This window comes from Engraulis encrasicolus, chromosome 7, assembly GCF_034702125.1.
Source record: "Engraulis encrasicolus isolate BLACKSEA-1 chromosome 7, IST_EnEncr_1.0, whole genome shotgun sequence".
Classification (NCBI taxonomy): domain Eukaryota; kingdom Metazoa; phylum Chordata; class Actinopteri; order Clupeiformes; family Engraulidae; genus Engraulis; species Engraulis encrasicolus.
Window position 1 is genome coordinate 22,917,797 of NC_085863.1, and position 18,628 is coordinate 22,936,424.

Sequence of the window (18,628 nt, forward strand, 5' to 3'; positions counted from 1 at the left end):
TAATTTATTACTTATTTATTAACTAATCTATAGGCCCTATGTGGAAAACAAATAATAGGCCTTTGTAATTAATAATAATTCTTTTCGGAATGAAATTGCAAAATCATATGTCAAGGTTTATGACATGATTCATGGCAACGTACTGAGCCCAAAATGGATGGATAGCAACCAAAAAAAGAACAGATGACCAAAACTTGAAAACTGCAAAGCCGTCACAGACACGTTTTTGCAGTGCAGTGTCCAGAGTCAGTCCATATCAGAATTCTCAATTCACACCTTAATAAAAGATATTACAGTAGGCCTATAATTACAGCTATTCGGCTGTTCCTTGCCTTACATGAAAGACATGCACATTGGCCATATCTTGAACTGCTTTTGAAAAACATTTAGCCTATGTGGACTCATTCATGAGGCTTGTATGAAGGGCATTCACTGCTTACAGTCTATCAGACAGGAAATCTAAGAGGGCCACTGACAACAGTGTGGCCCACTCTCAAACCATAAATGCAACATCTATATCTGGATCAGCTGGGAAGAGGGCTCAGAAAGATATGCAGCTTCACTAAAAGCCTTTCCTGGTTAACTTCAAGCCACTCTTTTCTGGCAGCATCGGTGGTCCATTAGCCTAAGACTAGGCTACAACGCAGAGCTAGGCATTCAGAATTTCAGACATCTTCCCTGCTCTATTGATAATTTAGGATTTGGCCAGGGGTCCCATCATTTCAATATTCATGCCTTCCATACAAATAAATTGCAACGCGAAATGTATCATGTTTTATTAAATGAAAACTACTGATGATTAAAAAGACCCACTTTAGTAGTCAATGTAACCCGTTTTCAATAAATTCCGTCCAGCAATTGCACGTGCTCAGGGCGCTTATCACTCAATTTGAGTTCAACCAAAACCCTCAACACGCAGGCGTGGTGAACACAACCGCAGACAGGGGGCGTCAACATGGCGCCCTGAGAACGACAACACTAGCTCAAGACTGCACCGCACACTGGTTGACATCAGGAGAGGAGAGGAGATAGCAAGAGGGTACCATTCCTTGAAGAACCGAGATATCCCTGCTTGTTTTGTCATATGCATCATTTCATATCTGCAGGAAATAGGGCGGACTCGAAGCTAAACACGGATTTACCCTGATTTCCCGCATTTAGAACTTTACATTTCCGTCTGTTTGATGCTTTTGCACGGACGCTAGTGATACAAAGCAGGTGAGACCGAGGGGGCCGCTCCTTGAGGATTCGGGTGGAAATGTCGAGCGAGAAGCCGGTTTCAGCACCGGGTTCCGGCTCGCTCTCGGATCGAGAAGGTCCCCCTGGTCCTGGGCAGCAAGTCGTTACAGGTTCTGCTTCAGGGGAGATGATGGTGTCTGGATCTGGCTCCATGGTTCTCCCCGCCGGGGTGATCAACCCCACGGTTCCGATCCGGAATATCAAGATGAAATTCGCCGTCCTCATTGGTCTTATACAGGTCGGAGAGGTTAGCAACAGAGACATCGTCGAAACAGTTCTGAATCTGGTAAGACTAATAGCACAGTCAATACATTGTTACTAATGTCGGGCTATATTGTAGCGCCCAGGCTGCGGTGCGCTTCCGATGTAGCCCTGTTTGCTTTACGTTAGCCTATAACATGCAGAATACACGCTTGCTACACAATGATGTTATGGTATTCGTTTCACTGGTAATATGCAAGGCATGGATGAAAGGCGAATAAATGAATAAATCATTCAAAATTAGAGCCTCTTGACTTTAAATCAGACGTGATCCTTCAATAGAGCTAATGGGCGCTTTCTTTTGTTGACAAAACGACCCGAGCGAAAGGCTGTTTTCTGAAATACAATAGCACATTTTAATAGCTCTTCTGTCACATCCATTCATTTGAAAATCAAACGATTGAACTGCATCCAGCAATGACCAATCAGCAAATTACGCGATACAAAATGGATAGCGTTACATTACACCACCGGCCTGCCAGTGACTCGCCTTTGAGCATCTATCACTGCTGCAGATTGTAAATGTGTTAGTTCACAAATAGTCTCGAGAAACACTTAGCACAACAATAAATGACCCGATATATCTGCTTCCTAACGGAAACTGTGGTTTATTCGGGCGATAACGGGCCTTGAAATGCAGTGGGATTCAGGCTGTAGCATGCTATAGATTTGTGCATCACACCACACTGCTGTACCAGAGGGTTTTCAATGCCAAAGCATCACCAGAGCAGGCGGTTTCTGAATCTGTGGGAACCACAGGGCCTGCCGTTAGTTGTGCATTCGCACAATTATGGCACCTGTTCTTTGTGGTGTAGCCCTACGTCATGGTATAGGCTAGTGGATGAGTGGTCAAAGTTGTGGTGCTATGGCCCATTGCGGCGGTCTTTATTTCTAGGCCGCGACAGTGTGGCGAATAGAGGTGGATTAAGACTGTTTTTCAAGCAAATGTTAACTCGTGTTACGAAACAGCTCAGAAAAAAACGTATTAACACAGATTCAGTAACCTAATGCGTTCGGTGGAGGGTGGGAGGGACTTTCCTCTCGCGCATGCAGAAAAGAAGACTGACTGAACATATCTTGGTTTCTGATCATTATTTTCCGGGGCTGTAATATCCACTGCCCTACATTGCGGTGCTTTAGCATCCAGCATTAACCACAGGAAACCGTATGGCTTTTAACTGCGGCTTATGCGTTCACAGTCGGAAAAGCGCGCGACATCTTTGACAGTAGAGAAATTGCGTTGGCTGCCGTCGTCTTTAAGCGCAGGCTGCTCGCCTCGCTGAGACCATTTGAGAGATTACATTCAGTCCTCTGATGACGAGAGAGCATCCTTTTGCAAATGATGGACGCTTCCCTCCGAGGTGGCTGTGGCTGCAGCAGCCTCCCGCTGACTGCTGAATGCGCACGAATGCAGAATGCCGTGCCTTTCTATAGCGGGGGAGCGGCGTGCATGTGGAAGCAGGTGGTAGCAGAGGGTGTGGGGGCTGCTGCAGTGGCGATGTGCTCAGAAACCACGAGCTGACACGAATAAATGAGCCCTGAAGAGAATCCTTTGGGGCCCGGGTAGGATGGCTTAGTAGGCCAGATGCAGAAGGCTGCATGGCGGTGTTGCCATCCAGGCCCATACATTTAGTCAAGCGCCTTCTGATGTAGTTTAAATTGTCTAAAATGTTGATGCTCAAACAAACTGCCCGTTTGCACCGGGTACTGCATTTTCATGATCAGTTATTAAATGGCATCCACCTTGTAGCCTACTTTTTGCAAGTAATTAAACAGAAGAGGTCCAGCTATAACAACTATGTAGTACTTTCCAGAAAATGAGCAGTCGGCTAATAGGTTTACACAGAAAGGTCTCTAAACAGATTTCCCAAGAATGGACGTCTTGTCACTGTGTCCCGAATCCCCTAGCTGTTCTCCAACGAGGTCTTGGTTTGGAGAAGACCATAATGTATTATTCAAGTCGGTCTAAAACCACATCTTGTATTCCACTACGCCTATATTGATCGGCTGAATGCCGCCGAGGGCAGATGTACCGATCTGGTCAATTAATAGGCTATTCCGTAAAGTCATAGCCAGCCTGCTGTTATATCATGACTCCGTGGAGTTTTGACTGGACTGAAGGGCTACTGTTGTGCAAAGGAAATTAATAGGGTACAACACTAGTAGATATAGGCTACAGTAGGCCTATATCTGATACTCGCCCTCTCCCATTCAGTGCGCTGCCTGTTATCAATTGGGGGGTTATCCTCCCTGGTGATTCCTCCTTTATTTAAACACATGAATAATTTGCCCTTGACCACAAAAGGACACATGCATCATGGGTGTAGAAGCAGCTAGTTATGGTGTTGTAGGGAACCCATGGGATTTATTTGTAAATACATGTAGCCTACTCTATCTCTGTTGGTTTTGCAATGTAAACATAACCTTGGAATAAGTCATGATATACATATATCGAATGGAAATGTGAGGACGTTGAGTTGCGTTCAGCGATTGACCAAGTTGCATGGCTCTCAATTCTATGAAGTTCTGCCATTTGTCCATGCGTATTCAAACAAACACAACCTACGCTGTTGGCTTGTTAGCTTCTGAACACACACCCCAACCTCATCTCTCCAAGTAACTCTTAGAAGAGATCTGACTTTGGCATCATGCACATTTACAAGTCAGATGTGGACCAACTTACATAATGTGACCTAGCGCACACTCCATATGGATTCCTTTGAGATTGTTATGCGTAAGGGTGGTTTATTCTTGGCAAAGACAATTGTGATTATAGATTTATTGTAGTATTGTTGTGTCGCAGTGATATCTTTAAATTAATGTTTTAAATTTAGCCTAAATGTGAAACATTATGGCACAAATGGTGAAGGGGAGGGAAAGTCTACCTTTTTATAGCGATGATAATTTGAGTAGAAGACAGTAAGTAGATGGACTCTTTTGGAGTTGAGTACAAAATGGAACTCCTTTTAAAAAAATGAATCATGCTGTAATACTTGCCTTTTGTATGTGTATTGGTGAATCAGTTTAAAAAAGGTTCTGCCCAGGAGTACCGTCCCAAAAATATGTGATATCTATGCTATGTGTTGTTGACTGCAGAGGACTCACAGGCCCGCTCTCACACACTCCAAAGCACACACACACACACACACACACACACACACACACACACACACACACACACACACACACACACACACACACACACACACACACACACACACACACACACACACACACAGGCTGCTGCACAGGACCTGACGTTTGGCACTCCCTTCCATGAGCATCATTGTTGCCGTGGTAACATCACTCGGGGGATTTTTTTTCCCACTTTCATCCCACCATACCAAATGCTGTCATCCATTTCTGGCCAGCTGCGCTGCGCTGTGCTGCCTGTGCCTCATTTCATTTCAATGAGATGCCTCTCGGTGAAGTGGACTGTAGGTGCTCGGTTGGTGACAGTCTTGTGTCAGTGGCACAATAAAGGTGCCTCTTCTGTTGTAGTCATGGGGCATATTAGTCATTTCGTATGTCATTGTTGTCATTACAAAAGGAGCATTATTCTATTGCCACCGCAGCCACTGGATCACACAGATTAGTGAGAGAAATTGACAACAACAACAACAAAAAACATGTACACATTTTCCATGATCCAATGCCTGCAAACATGAGCTGGTTTAAAATAGTGGCATGCACCTATTCACAAACAAGACATTGATTTCGGAAATTAAGAAAAAACAAATGAATGGTTAGAAGATGAGAGAAGATTGTCATTTTGAAATAGGTTATAATTTGTCTAATTGTCTCCCTCAGTCCAAAAAGACTCTCTTGCCAACGTCTATGTCCATCTTTACTTCCACCAGATAAATCTCAGATATTTGAATATCTACACATCTGTGAGGGCATCTCATTATTATAATCCATGCTCTCTGCACAGTCAACAAGGTCACCATGATGTGGTCCTGCGTCGGGATGGGCTGCTTCGTCAAGATGAGCTACCAATAAATGTGAACATGGCCCTAACTCAGGCGCTATCCCCAAATGGCACCTCTGTAGTGTGTTGTAATAGCTTGGTAGCTTAGAATGATAGGTAGCTCGTATTGACACGACAACAGGTCCAGAGTTAAGATCACATTGTCAGCGCAAAATTTGCACTTTATCCTTTCAAGGGGAGCATCATAACATTACAGAATGAAGGATTCGCCTTGGACTACGCGCTTGCAGTACATTACATTATTACATTACATGACACTCAGCTGGCGCTTTTATTCAAAGCGACTTGCATACATTATTTTTCAGGGTGTTTCAGGGTTACAGTCCCTGGAGCAATGTGGGGTTAGGGTGCCTTGCTCAAGGGCACTACAGCCATGGATGGAGGTGTAGGGAGAGAGGTCATGCGGGATTTGAACCTACAACCCCCAGATTGAAAAACCCACTCCCTAACCTCTAGGCCATGACTGCACCCAGTGCACCAGTCATGCACGGGCACCAGGGCTGAAAAAAATAATGGACAAAACACATAGGAGTGAATGAAAACAGGAAAAGAATGGCTCGGTCAGGACAGGCAGATTAGCCATGTGTAATCAATTAATTAATCATTTTCTGGTGACTGGGAGTCAAACAGCTGTGGCAATGGCTAATGAAGGTGTGGGGGCAATGCTAATCCTCTGTTACTCACCGTTAGCATCCGGGGGGGGAGCTGACGGAGTGGACGCACGCTAATGAAAGTAGCCTACCTGCACTCCCCTCGCTCTCCCCCTTGTCCTCCTCTGTCCTGATGACATTGCAGTGTGTGTGTGTGTGTGTGTGTGTGTGTGTGTGTGTGTGTGTGTGTGTGTGTGTGTGTGTGTGCGTGTGTGTGTGCGCGACTCTGAATATGCAGAAGATAGAAAGGGGAAGGGCCCACTTTGCCTTGGGCTGCCCCAGTCTAAAAGAGTTGATTAATTCAGTGGACTGCTAGTCCAAAAATGGTTTGTGTGTGTGTGTGTGTATGCGTGCACACACATTTCTGTGTGTGTGTGTGTGTGTGTGTGTGTGTGTGTGTGTGTGTGTGTGTGTGTGTGTGTGTGTGTGTGTGTATGTGTGTGTGAATGTGTGTGTGTGTGTGTGTGTGTGTGTGTGTGTGTGTGTGTGTGTGTGTGTGTGTGTGTGCGTGTGCGCGTGAGTATGTGTGTGCACACTTACGTGTTCATCTGGAGCCTGCTGCTGTGTGGGCTTCTTATTGTGGCCGGCATATTATCTCATTACGTCGGCCGCTTGGCCATTTCATTAGTTAGGTGTGCCATCTGTCAGTATTGATCACGCATCTGCATTTGTCCGACGGGCGCTCATAAACTGTGGATGTGACCTACACAACGTTTCTTACTCCTCTCTCTCTCTCTCTCTCTCTTTCTCTCTCTCTCTCTCCCTCTCTCTCTCTCTCTCTCTCTTTCTCTCTCTCTCTCTCCCTCTCTCTCTCTCTCCCTCACACACTTTTTTTTGTCTTTTGTTTTTGTCTTTTGTTTTTTTATACTCAAAACAGGGCAATGGTTTTCCTCAGCCCCTCGACAACTAGTCAATATTCATGTTGTTTTTGACTGAAAGTATATTTCTGGTGGCAATTTCAACCCTGTGTGTGTGTGTGTGTGTGTGTGTGTGCGTGTGTGTGTGTGTGTGATTGCATTCTTCTCATTCTTACTGCGGCCAAGAAACGGAAACACCTCTGGAAAGACCACTCAGTTGGTACTGTGATGGTGTTGCTGATTGCAAATTGATTGCACCCAACATCCTCCCAACATGCATCCATCACACTAGCCAGTGATTTTCGGAGTCTCCTCCGAGGATGCATCTTTTTAGTTGCAGAGCTATTTCATGTAGAATGCATAGCTTTTTCAACATCCCCGTTGGCATCATCCGTACCAGTATACATGGACCATAGTAATTGCGCAGGGGAAATGATGGGTTATTACGAAGAACCAAGGACCATCTCCAGGCTTCGCTCCTGACTATGCCCTTGGTGCAGACCCAAATCACACAGACAGAAATGTTTCTCGTTCCCTGCTTGATTTTGATACTATCTCCACTAACCACTGGGTGCTGCATTGCTCTACAGCAGTGTTTCTCAAACTTTTTCAGACCGAGGACTACTTTGACCCCCCAAAAATGTCCCGGGGCCACCTGTCAACTGAATTAACATTTCACCTGGTAATTTGACACTGCTAATTTTGATGCAGACCCCTGACTCACATTACAAGCCTGTCTTATTGTGGTGAAAATAAGACTCTTTGTTATTATGTTACAAATATAGCCTACTGCTAGCTTGTCTTGGAAAAGTTGAAATCCCCTCACGAACCACCTGAGCTCTGTGTCCACCAGTTGTCCCCGGACCACACTTCGAGAATCATTTCTCTACAGTACAAATGACCATCATGCAACACCACCGCCCTCTTTACTTCCAGAATCTCTTTCTTTTGTTGTTTGTCCGTGAGCACTGCCTGTCTATGAGCACTGCCTGTGCTGTGCTTTGCTGTGCTGTGCTGTGCTGTTTGCTGGGTTATGGCTATGCCCTCTCTCTCTTCCTAACTCATTGTTGCAATGATGAATGTTCTGTGCGCGATGACCTGTTAACTGCCCACACAAAGTGAGACCAGAGGCTATTTCACACCTTCACAGAAGCTTGCCCACGCCATAGCAGCTACCGAGCAGACACTCCCGACTGTCAGAGCTCTGAGCAACCAGGCATAAACAGCCACATCACACACAGACACTCTCTTTTTCTTTCTCTCTGGTGTGTGTGTCTGTGTGTGTGTGTGTGTGTGTGTGTGTGTGTGTGTGTGTGTGTGTGTGTGTGTGTGTGTGTGTGTGACTGTTCTGCTTAGCTCTCACTTAGCCTGCGCTGCGCGTCCAGTTTGTGTGGGAGCGGCCATCATTATAGATTACCCCACAGTATCGAACAGCCCTAGCCATCGTACACACAGACAGTACAAGGAAGCCATGGTTTCCACATCTCTGCTTGTGGGGGACGTTACAGTAGCTCTCATATGTTCATTCAAAGAGGCCGAGCGAGAGAACGTGGTGTGCTATGTGCTCTGTGCTCTGAAGCCTTTTTAGTTCGTTGCTGCTGCCGGTTGGTATAAAAATAGCCGAGTGCGAGCTGGCGCTATTCCGCTCTGGAGATCTCCGGAGTTCGCACCGTAACGTCGGGATGCGGTTGCCAAGAAGTTCATGGGATGCTGGAAGGGGACCCATCATCAGGGAAGGGCATCTGCTGCCCATGGGGCTGAGATGGAAGATGGGAGTGTGGGATGTTTGGACTGGAGGCAATGCCACCGACCCCTCCAACATCCCAAGACAGGACAGGGCGGCTGACAGCTTTTCCCAGGCCGTGGACAAAATCATATGAAAGGGCCCCCCTCTCAGTGCGTTAGTAATGGGGACCTAATTCTGGGTCCCCTTACCCGATGGGCTCCTGGACAACTGAATCGTTTGTGCACCCTTGTCGGCAGGCCTGTCCCTAGACTGTATTCCAACTGCATATCAAGCCGCTCCCGTATAGTTTCACGGTCTGAATACCAGGCCCGTTTAGGCCATTTTCCATTGGGCACCCAAGGGCTTTGTACTGTACATTTCTCTGAGAAGGCCCCAAGAGAGACCTCTGTGTGTGTGTGTGTGTGTGTGTGTGTGTGTGTGTGTGTGTGTGTGTGTGTGTGTGTGTGTGTGTGTGTGTGTGTGTGTGTGTGTGTGTGTATGTGTGTGTGTCAGTGTGAGTTCCGAAACATGTGTACAGTTAGTATACTCAGGAGGCTGTGCTGTCCGGCCTGTCGGAACAGTACAGTACAGTGCAGTACAGTACCGTGGAGTACAGCGCTGGGGGAGTTTGATGGCAGTCCAGTCGGGCCTTTGTCAGCCAATACGACATTAAGCCAGACAGTCAGCATCTTTTATTGACTGCATGGTAATGAGGGGTGTTTTTGCACTTAATTTCCCCACACTTTTCTGAAACGGAAAAGATTCCTTTTGGGAAAAAAAAGATTCTATTCATGATAATAAAGTAATCATATTTGTTTTTTGCATTTTTTAGCTGGGACAGTTGGAAGATTGTGACAGGAAATGAGTGAGAGAGATATACTTTCGGTAAAGATTGGGAAATGTCCACAGGACAGAATCGAACACGGGTCACTGGCTTTTATGGAACAATTTTGAAAATATTTATTTTAAGGTAAAGAAAACCCTTGTTGGTGCTTTAAAAACAGAACTGTCCCACTTGCAGAGTAATAAGCCAGGCGATGGAATAGATGCAGATTGAAATGTAAGTCCTCCGTGAAATAAGCCTTGGGTAAGGTTTGATTATCGGCTGAACCCGGTGTGTCTGCTCGGTCTGTTTTCTCTGGTTCTTTTGCTGTGCTGCATATCGAGGGATCCTCCATCCTGCCCTGTTTATCATCTAGACCAGGGGCCCAATTACAGTCATGGCATGCCAGACGACACATCTACACACATTCACGCACGACGCATGCACACATGCACACACACACACACACACGTATGCACACGGCGAAACATACACACACATGCACATACAGATGCACATAGATATGCACTCCACATCCACCCACACAGACACAGACACACACACACACAGACACACACACACACACACACACAGACACAGACACACACACACACAGACACACACACACACACACACACACATTTCACACGTGCGTTATTTATTCCTTGCTACACAAACAGGTGACAGCGGAAGAGGGAGAGGGAGGGGACGCTCCTCTCACCAAGGTCAAAATGGAGCCGGTGATTTAATAGGCTGCCAAGGGGGACACCCGGAATGGAACGCAGGCCGACCTGGATCAGGCACTGGAAACGTCAAACGCACCAGCAGGCAGGCAGGCAGGCAGGCAGGCAGGCAGGCAGGCAGGCAGGTGCTGCGATGGGATATCTGGGTTGAGTGACTGACGCAGGGGATGAAGGATGGGTGAGGAGAGAGAGAGAGAGAGAGAGAGAGAGAATTAGAGAGAGAGAGAAGATACTAGAGAGATACTGGACAGAGCAAGAGAGAGAGAAACTGGAGAGAGAGAGAAACTGGAGAGAGAGAGAGAGAGAGAGAGAGAGAGAGAGAGAGAGAGAGAGAGAGATGGCTAGCGAGCACGAGAGGCTGTTGTGAGAGAGAGCGACTGGAAAGAGAGAGAGAGAGAGAGAGATACGAGAGAGAGAGAGAGAGAGAGAGAGAGAGAGAGAGAGAGAGATACGAGAGGCTGTCGTTAGGGAGAGAGACCGGAAAGAGAGAGAGAGAGCCTGGAGAAACCGAAAGAAAGAGAGAGAGAAAGGGGTGATGAAGAGCCAATTAGATATTATAGAGGGATGAGTGTTGAGAAAGAAAGGAGGGAGGGATGAAGGACACTGGGGAGGAGACATGACATGAAATGTGTCTGCGTGTAAGTGGCCCCCGTGCGTGCGTGCTCGTGTGTGAGGAGGAGGAGGAGGAGGTGCTCAATGTTATTGGACCGGCTATTGGCAGGACAAGCGAAGGACACGGGTCTTAATTCCTCTCCAGTGTAGCCTTGTTGGTTGTCACAGGGGATCATAGACGCACGCACGTACACACTCACACACACACACATGTGCGCGCGCACACACACAGGCACGCACGCACACACACACACACACACACACACAGAAGGGGTGACATGGCAAGATCACACATCACATAGCAGAGTAAAATGTTTAGAATGCAAAAGAGAAGGAAAAATCATTATGGAATATCTAGTTCATCAAAATCGATTGTCAAGGGCACAATTTTTACCCCTTAATTAATGAATTATGTACAAATGCAGTATATGGCATTAATAGGAATATTAATAGAAATGTCGTGGTGGCTACGATAGCAATCACATCTGGCGGCATGCATGCATGGTGGGGGATCTTGAACTCATTTCATACATGCCATAAATTAGCTTAATTAATTTTTTGACAGTGTTTGATCTCCTTAGCATGTGTACACACACGGAGGAGATGCCATGCATTCGTAAATCATTCTGTCGCTCTTCATGAGGCAGGAAATTGCTTCTGCCACTGTGGGCCCATTCTGGATAGTATTGTATATTCTATGTGCTACAATATCTCCTGATGTTGGAAACTGCATGATGCTGATAGTGAGGGGAGACACACCTAGACGGTGCATCCTGTGCATTAGTGGTTCCCAACTCGGGGTCTGGACCCCTAAGGGGATCTTAAATGGAAGGGATTATCGTTTGCACAAAACCTTGAATATTTGTTTTCTTATCTCTATAATCTTTCCATGAATTGTTAAGTTACCATATTCACTTGACTTGGTAATACAATGAGTTGCTTTTTCTGTTCAGTTCAAATTGAAATGTAGCAATTAGCAAAGGGCAAAAGACAGATGACTAAAGACTGAGGTGATTACTTGTTAATGAAACCATAGACTTAATATTATTTTTAACACTGAAGTTGCAAATTTTTCCTAACGTTGGCCCTGTTCTTGCCTGGTTATTATCACGACTTCAAAGCTCATACGTTGTCTACAGTTAGCATCGGCCGACCCAGGCTAGCTCTGCTCTGCAAGATCCATCACAGCTGATGTGCAAGTTTCTAAAAAGAACAAAATTAAAATACTCACACATGCTAAGTAAGGCTGTCATGTTTAGAGCTGGGCCCCTACAAAACAGTTGAAGGAATCTTGATCAAGCAATCAGTAAAGAAACTGCTGTGAAGATGGTTGTGAAAGATTAGCCACTGGGGGAGTTGTCAGGACGTTTCTGTGCTTTAACACTTGTGTGAGTTTTCTCCACTTGCTGTGAATGCGTGTGGAGAAGGTCAGTTTATCTGGTCCCCAACAGGAGCTCTCAGTGGGACCACAGATTAAGCTATCATGAGGAATAAACCGAGCCTGTTGGAGGTTGTTTGGGAGAAATGCTGTTTACCACTTGAACCACATACTGATTCACATTTGGTTTAGTGCAACCTTGCCCTGGGTGGTGAGGGCCAACAAAGAGGCATGGCCCATTGTCCAACATCAACTGAAAACCCATCCATTCATTGTTGCTTTCTACTGAATTGTTTGTGTGAGTGTGTGTGTGTGTGTGTGTGTGTGTGTGTGTGTGTGTGTGTGTGTGTGTGTGTGTGTGTGTGTGTGTGTGTGTGTGTGTGTGTAGTGTACTTCTGTGTGTTTGTTCACATGTGCACAACCAAAAGGCCAGCTGGAGAGAGAGAGAGAGAGAGAGAGAGAGAGAGAGAGAGAGAGAGAGAGAGAGAGAGAGAGAGAGAGAGAGAGAGAGAGAGCTGTGGTTCCCGGCGATGTCTTGTGTGCGGTGCGGTGATACTTGTGTACTTTTCTCCCCTGGCTTCTAGAAAGTGTTTAGATATGTTCAGGTGGTGTCACGAGCAGGTTCATCTGACCCCATGAAACCAAAACTGTTCTGGCAGCATCTCCACCTCAATCACATCTCCAACACATGCACATTTTCTTTGTCTCTCTCTCTCTCTCTCTCTCTCTCTCTCTCTCTCTCTCTCTCTCTCTCTCTCTCTCTCTCTCTGTGTCTTAGACACACACACACACACACACACACACACACACAAACACACACGCACACGCACGCACAAACAAACAAACAAATAGCTCGGAGCTACAGAGTGAGCATCCTTTTCTTCCTCTTTCAACCCAAGGCCATGTTGCTAAAACCTGGTGTCTCTCAAGTGTTTGTGTCAGATGTAGCTTGTTACTCAGATGTGCTCCTACTCCACACACACACACACACACACACACACACACACACACACACACACACACACACACACGTACACACACACACACGTACACACACACACACAGACGCACAGCTCTGCATCTCTCCAGTATGCAATGATTTCAATATAGTACGCACACACACACACACACACCACTCACACTCACTGCACCAGCTCTTCCATCCTTCCTGTTCTTCTGAGCACCCTCCGCCTTTGTACTTGGCAGGAGTCATTTGAAATTCATGTTGCCCTACTTTTCCCCCATGCCTCCTCCGTGCCTCGCGGCGGGCTTTAAAAGTACCGTGCACCCTGTCTTGTGGTTGTGTCAGATGCTCGAAGTAGAAGAAGATGCGACGTGATTAGTCTTTATACGCACTACGCATACACACACACACACGAACATGCACACACTCACACACTCGCATACAAACGCATGCTTTTATTTCCCTCCACTCCGCTTCGCTAACAAATATTGTGTGTTTATCAAAGATGCAGCTATTCGAGAGCCTTGTCATTGCTTGCTTGCTGTGTATTCTTCCCTAGATGCTGACAGATTTCACACACAGCCATGAGTGTTCTATGTTTTCATGACATTGTAGTAAAGAGAAGATTCTACAAAAAATCTCACAAAAAAAAAACGTAAGAGCTAGCTTTCAACCTTTTTTCAACACATTACAGAAAGGTTGTTTTGTTGTCCATTTTCCCAGGCTGGTGAAATCTTAAATTCAGTGTGGATGGTTGAAGACAGGGATGGATGGAGCCCTAGGCCAGATAGCAAGAAACGGCCCCCCCTCCATGAAATCACAGGTTCCAAAAGATTTAGGTGTTCAATTAAGAGTTTCTCCCCTGAGGACATTCAAAAATATTGTATTTAACACAAATGTAGACCATAAATGTCAATGAACATGAATGTAGACCAATAACGAAATGTTTTTTTTGTGGCACAAAGGCTTGGCTCTTGGGCCCCTGGGCCTGGGTGCGGTATGCCGTGCAGTAGTTCGTCCTTGGGTGAAGAAATGCCACTGTGTCCCCTGGCACAGCTGCTAAGCTCTAGTCACTATGGCACTACTAGCTAGCTAAGCCATAGATATACAGTACATGTAAATAATGTATGGCTATGAGATAAACACTGTCCTGTTGAACTCTGGGAAGTGGAGTCCCAGCGGCTGGGAGATCAAAGCATCTTTACTCTGCACAGTGTGCGAAGCATCAGTCACGATGCCTTTTTGGTGTCGAGCCTCATGCCATTCAGTGTACCGTATGCATGCGCCAAGAACATTCTAGAAGGACTGGCCTCCACTAAGCTCCTTGCTTTGCTGGAGAATGAGGCGAGAGGCATAAACGGCTCAAACGATTTCTTCAGCGGCATAGGCAGTGGAGGCAGCAGCAGCAGCAGCAGCATTGACAACAGCAGCAGCAGCAGCAGCAGCAGCAGCAGCAACAGCAACAACAGTAGGCACAGTAGCAACGGAGGCAAACAAAACAACAACAATGCAATTCCAGGCTGAGGGAGGGAGGGGGAAGGGTAAGGGTGGTGGTGGTGGTGGTATGCAGGTCGTGTGGGTTGGGAAGGAGAGATAAGCTGGAGTGCTACTGGTGGAGACAAGAGGATTTGAGAGTGGGCTTTGTTTGGGGCGGAATGCTGATCTCTGACTTATTGTCACAATACACCCAAGCGCTCGGCTCCCCCCCACCCCCACCCCCCTCACTTTGCCTTGCCTTGCCATGTGCTTGCACATTTGAAAAATCACTGCATTTATTATATTTCCCGTGTTCGGAGCGGCGTCGGCGCCTATGCAAAGCAGTGATAGCCCTGCCCTCTAAAGCCAATGAGATCACACAAACAACCACATTTTTTCTCCCACACTGATTAATTCCCCTCCCCTGTTGTTTGAACTTTATTTCATTCCCGAGCACAGAAGTAGATTATGGAAATGGAGAGTCAAGGCGGTGGAGGTGGGGATGGTGGTGGTGGTGGGCATGGTGGAGGTTTGCAGGACTGCGGAAGAAACAATGACATATGCAGAGGATGAAAAGCAAACTCATACAGAGAGAGAGAGAGAGAGAGAGAGAGAGAGAGAGAGAGAGAAAGAGAGAGAGAGAGAATGAGAGAGAGAGAGAGAGAGAGAGAGAGAGAGAGAGAGAGAGAGAGAGAGAAATGAATGAATGAATGAAGCTGGCATGGCGGAAATGGAACTAATGCAGAGATAAAAGCAGACACACAGAGAGTAATGGATTGCCATTACACTACATGGGCCGCTGCTGTGGTACAATATTGGTGTCGGGAAAATGGTGTGATGTCACTTGGTCCACTATGGCTCAGTATTGCGTAGTGGAAGGATTCGTTTCGGAAGTGGCCAATCCTCCTAAGAGTGGTTTTCATTAGTTTCACAATTAGTTGTCAGAGAGTCAAGATGAACTACTCTTCCAAAGGTATTTATTGTGGTTATATAGCTCAGAGATACAGCACATTGCAGCATAGTCCTCCTAGTGCAGTGGTTCTCAACCTTTTTTTGAAGAAAATGTCCTTGTGACAAGCCTCTCAACGCCCCTTTGACATCATCATACGACTGACAACACCCCCTTAGTATTAAAATTTAAATGGACTAATGCCGGCCAATGGCAACTAAGAACCCCCCCCCCCTCATCTGTATCCTTCTCAACGCCCCCCTAGAGCTCTCCAACGCCCCCTAGGGGGCTGTGAGAATCACTATCCTAGTGCATACACTCAGTCATGTTCAAACTAAATGACACTGAACCATCCTAGCAGCATCATGCAGGGGCAATGTTGAAATGCCATAGAGCATGTCAGCTGCCCACCTCAAGTCAACTGTGGTGATCACCAGAACTGAGGGCCTTTTGCGAGTCAGGCCGTCTGTCTCTGTGTGTTTGTCTGGCGTTGTACAGGCAGGGAAACACTGGCTCCAGTCTCCTGTCTCTTCTACTACTACACACACACACGGCACACTCCAGCCTCACACACAGCATGCCAGTTCTAATGGGGCCCAGCCAGTACACCCACACCACGCACCCCCACTCCACTCCACACTACTCCACTACTCCACACCACTCCACTCAACTGCTCTCCAATCTGCTGTTCTCCACAGCTGGTCTCTTTTGTTTTCAGCACACCTACCACTAGGGCTACCTCCTGCCTTGGCTTATGCTCTGATGACTGGTTTCAGGTCTGAGGGTATCTCTTGGGTCTTTCTCCTTTTTTTCCTCTTTTACTCTTCTTCTCCCTCTCTCCCTGTCTGTATCTCTCTTTCTCTGCAATGGCATGCTGCTCTGTGTCATTATCACCTAGTCCTGACTCTGAGATGCTGTACTTGTGCACATGTCCACTAGTTTGTTGGCTGTGCAATTTGCAGTTTTGGCTCTCTGTGAAGATGGAATGGAATAGAGCTCCTTAAAATATCAAGACGGGGCTACCACAGTTTCGCTTTGCCCGGACTTGTACCAGAGACTAATAATGTCCCTGCAATTTCAAACAGGCAGCCGTCGGGCACTGCTCTACAGTAGCTGAAGTGGAGACGCTTTTGATGGGGGGAGGAAAGAGGGGTAGAGAAGGGAGGGAGGGAGGGAGGGATATGTTTGGTGGGCTTTTTACTGAATTAATATACCCCCCCCCCACACACACACACACACAGTCTTGGTTGTGACATCCCCACCTCCCCCCCAACCTCATCCCCACTCAGTAAATTATTGAGTGTTTGAGAAATCCTCACCTTCTCCGTGTGTGTGAAATTGGATTTCTTATAAGAAAACGATCTCTCCACCCCGTCCACGCCTGTAGTCCTGATTTGTGGAGAACACGGCTTCAAAAACAGGACCATGCCTCAGGATTTCTATTCACAGTAGGAGGCGAGCCCATTACCTCGTCTTTCAAAGTGAAGGATGTATGGATGGTATTTTTCTCATTTTGTTGTTTTCCTTACACATCTCCGTGAGCGAATCACACATTATTAAAGGGATTTCAATTTCGGGAGATTTTCTTTTTCATTTTTTGACAGGCATGTCTGCAGATGTTTCGTCTTGAAAGCACACAGTGGCTCAATGTGTCCAACTGCCAATCATTCCCTGAAATACAAAGAGAGGATAAAAAAGATCTGCGTTCATGTTTGCAGATGGCTTTGCGAAATGGCTTAGGTAGGAGTGATATTAGTGTAATAAACACTTACGAAAGCTTTATGGGGGGCTATTTAGTGTTGGCTAAGCCCTCCTGTCCCTCTCCCCACGTGTGTGTATGATAATTGTCAGAATCTGGCTTGGTGGAAAGATGCTGCAGTAGCGTGTGTGTGTGCGTGCGTGCGTGCGTGTGTGCGTGTGTTGCCTGATTGTGGTGTGTGTGTGTGTGCGTGTGTGTGTGTGTGTGTGTGTGTGTGTGTGTGTGTGTGTGTGTGTGTGTGTGTGTGTGTGTGTGTGTGTGTGTGTGTGTGTGTGTGTGTGTGTGTGTGTGTGTGTGTGGGAGGGGGTGGGGGTGGGATGTATGTTTCAGTTGCCCACTCGTTCCCTTTTCCGCCACCCACGGACCATCCACCAGCCCTCCTCTGCTCGCCTCTTCTCTCTTCTCGCTTGGCCCAAGCCGGTGCAGTCTATGCCTCCAATGAATGCTAATCGGCTGGCTAGCGTCCCAGCACAATGTTGAGCCGTACCCAGAGTGAGTGTTGTGCCCATGCTGAAAGGAATGTGTTCAAGTGGAGAAGGCCCGTATTGATTTAGAGGCTTTGGAGAGAGTGGATCAGCCAACACCATCTTATTCTCTCTGTCTTTCTCTCTCTTCGCTCTCTCTCTCTCTCTCTTTTCTCTCTCTCTCTCTCTCTCTCTTTTCTCTCTCTCTCTCTTTCTCCTTCTTTCTCTCCCTCTCTCTTCTCTCTCTTCTCTCTCTCTCCACCATTGCATTCAGTCTCTCTCTCTCTCTCTCTCTCTCTCTCTCTCTCTCTCTCTCTCTCTCTCTCTCTCTCTCTCTCTCTCTCTCTCTCCTTCTCTCTCCCCCCCTCTTCTCTCTCTTCCCTCTCTCTCTCCACCATTGCATTCAGTCTCTCTCTCTCTCTCTCTCTCTCTCTCTCTCTCTCTCTCTCTCTCTCTCTCTCTCTCTCTCTCTCTCTTTCTCTCTCGCTCTCTCTCTCTCTCTCTCTCTCACTCTTATTCTCGCTCTCTGACTGGACAAGGACATGCTTTTTATGGCAAAAATACTAATTATCATGTGGTTTCGTTTGTTTGAGACGCTGACTATTGACTCATGCAGTATTCAGAAATGAAATCCCCTTCTAATTATGTGGATTTCACAAGCCCCCCAAAAACCTCAGACATTAAGTAAATGTTTGTGCCTGGAATTTGTGGGTAAACAAATTTTTTTTTTCAGCCC

The 18,628-nt window shown here is 46.6% G+C and overlaps 1 protein-coding gene across 1 annotated transcript in view; it reads left to right on the top strand.

The window, feature by feature from the left end:
• The first annotated feature begins 993 nt into the window (after nucleotides 1–993).
• nbeaa (neurobeachin a) overlaps nucleotides 994–18,628 on the top strand; it is a 218,983-nt gene continuing 201,348 nt past the window's right edge. Inside the window, exon 1 of the mRNA XM_063203099.1 lies at nucleotides 994–1,525. Within this exon, the coding sequence (XP_063059169.1) occupies nucleotides 1,259–1,525 (267 nt within the window). The 5' untranslated portion in view covers nucleotides 994–1,258. The remainder of the gene's footprint in view (nucleotides 1,526–18,628) is intronic.